At 42.9% G+C, this 2,014-nt stretch overlaps 1 protein-coding gene across 2 annotated transcripts in view; it reads left to right on the forward strand.

Moving 5' to 3' along the window:
• Positions 1-2,014, forward strand: part of dlb (deltaB) — a 22,358-nt gene that overhangs the window by 14,191 nt on the left and 6,153 nt on the right. Inside the window, exons 2-5 of one of the 2 annotated variants that reach the window (XM_032533087.1) lie at positions 272-334; positions 428-667; positions 857-914; positions 1,546-1,803. In XM_032533087.1, the coding sequence (XP_032388978.1) occupies positions 284-334; positions 428-667; positions 857-914; positions 1,546-1,803 (607 nt within the window). In that variant the 5' untranslated portion in view covers positions 272-283. Of the gene's footprint in view, positions 1-93; positions 335-427; positions 668-856; positions 915-1,545; positions 1,804-2,014 lie in introns of those variants that run through there. The other variant, XM_032533086.1, reaches the window with a different exon arrangement.

The raw sequence follows: 2,014 nt of genomic DNA on the forward strand, positions 1-2,014 counted from the left end.
AGGCTGCTCCCCTGAGGTCTGCTCCTGCCCCACCTCCTTGCCGGGGACGCGCAGCATCCATGGGTATAAAAACACTGGAGCGTCTTTACGCAGCAGAACCAAAAACAAGTAGAGTGCCAACAATAGGACGGAGGAGAAGACCATCGTTAGGAGACCAGGATTTAAGACACATCAACAGATCACAGAGCAAAGTGATGAAACTGTTTTGAGTTTTCTTCAACATCGTTTTGGAATATTTATGCGCACGACGAATGCGGCCATCCACTTAAAGCTGAGAGAAGAAATGGCACATTTAAACCTGAGATACCTCTTGGCTCTGGCCTTATTGCACGTAGTAAGTTCTGTTTGTGCCAAAAAAACAACAACAACCAGTCTCATCGTGTCTTTACGCACAGTGTCTTACATCATGTTTTTTTTGTCATTGCAGGTTTGGTCCTCTGGTGTGTTTGAGCTGAAAATTAATTCCTTCCACACGGCGCAACGCATCTGCAGAAGACACAGGGACTGTCACATATTTTTCCGAATTTGCCTTAAACACCCGGAGGATGTGATCTCAGCGGAGCCGCCTTGCACCTTTGGCACCGGACACACCAACGTTATCAGGGCCGATCACACCTCGATCTCCAGCAGCGCGCCCATCCGGGTGCCGTTCCACTTCAAGTGGCCGGTAAATGGAAAACCATAGTTACACAAACGATACTAGTGTTGTTAGGGGGTTGTATATGGTGGGAATGAATATATATTTAAGATATTATGTATCTATACCAATTCATTATCAATGCCAGATACGTGCGTAAAATGCCCACATGAACTAATATTGTAATCATATTAAAAGGGTTGTTTTTGTCTGTTCTAGGGGACATTTTCATTGATCATTGAGGCCTGGAACGCTGAATCTCCCACAGAATACACAGGTGGGTTGTGTCTTTGACTCGCTGATATCGATACAACCTCAAATCCACGGTGAATCACGTGACATGTCGTGGCGTGCCCATTAATTGGACGTCTGTGTTGCCTGTTTTTTAATTGAATGTTATGATGTGTCATTCAACTTATTTACTGAAGATTAAAACTTGTTTTTGGAACTTAGGCTCAACAAACCTCATTTATGTTAAAATACATAGCCTATAGACTTTGGGTTTTGCGTAAATATAAAGTGCATTACAAATTAAATTTATTTTCATTATTATTACCTAATTTTTGAGATTGAAAGAAGCAGAAATTATGAATCAGAGTATGTTAAGATCAGAGTATGTTAAATTGGATAGTCACATAGGTACTAGTGGGCCTATCTGTGTACGTGTAGTTAGTGAACAGTTTTAAAATCATTTTAATGTTTTTTTCTTTTCAAATGCTATATAAAAAAGGAACTCAAGACCCAAATATCAATACAATCCTTGTTGTATGGAATCCATTCATGTTTTTTTTGGGGCAATTTGGTTGAAAGAACCCCAAATTTTAATATAGAAACTTTGAAAAGGGGTCAAATTTTCACCCAAAGACAAGACAAGGTTTACAAAATTGTCTCCTCGTTCCCTTCTGCAGACAACCAGAACAACCTGGTGAGCCGCCTGGCGACCCGGAGGAGACTCGCCATTGGGGAGGACTGGTCCCAGGACGTGCACTTCGGCGAGCAGAGCGAGCTGCGCTACTCCTACCACGTCTTCTGCGACGAGTACTACTTCGGAGACGGCTGCGCGGAGTACTGCAGACCGAGAGACGACACGCTGGGCCACTACACCTGCGACGAGGAGGGCAACCGCATCTGCCTGGAGGGCTGGAAGGGGAACTACTGCTCGGAGCGTAAGTGCATGTTACAGCCATGGGTACCTGCATTCAACTACACACACTTAACACACACACTTAACCACACACTTATATGGATTATACATAACCGTCATGTTGTCCTCAGGTCAAATTGACCTGTTTTCCTATATCAGTGTTCTTTTTAATTCCCCAAAATAACATGATTTATTCCACACTCTTTGCCAAGTACAAATCTCTACTTTCATTA

Source organism: Etheostoma spectabile, chromosome 13, assembly GCF_008692095.1.
Source record: "Etheostoma spectabile isolate EspeVRDwgs_2016 chromosome 13, UIUC_Espe_1.0, whole genome shotgun sequence".
Taxonomy (NCBI): Eukaryota; Metazoa; Chordata; class Actinopteri; order Perciformes; family Percidae; genus Etheostoma; species Etheostoma spectabile.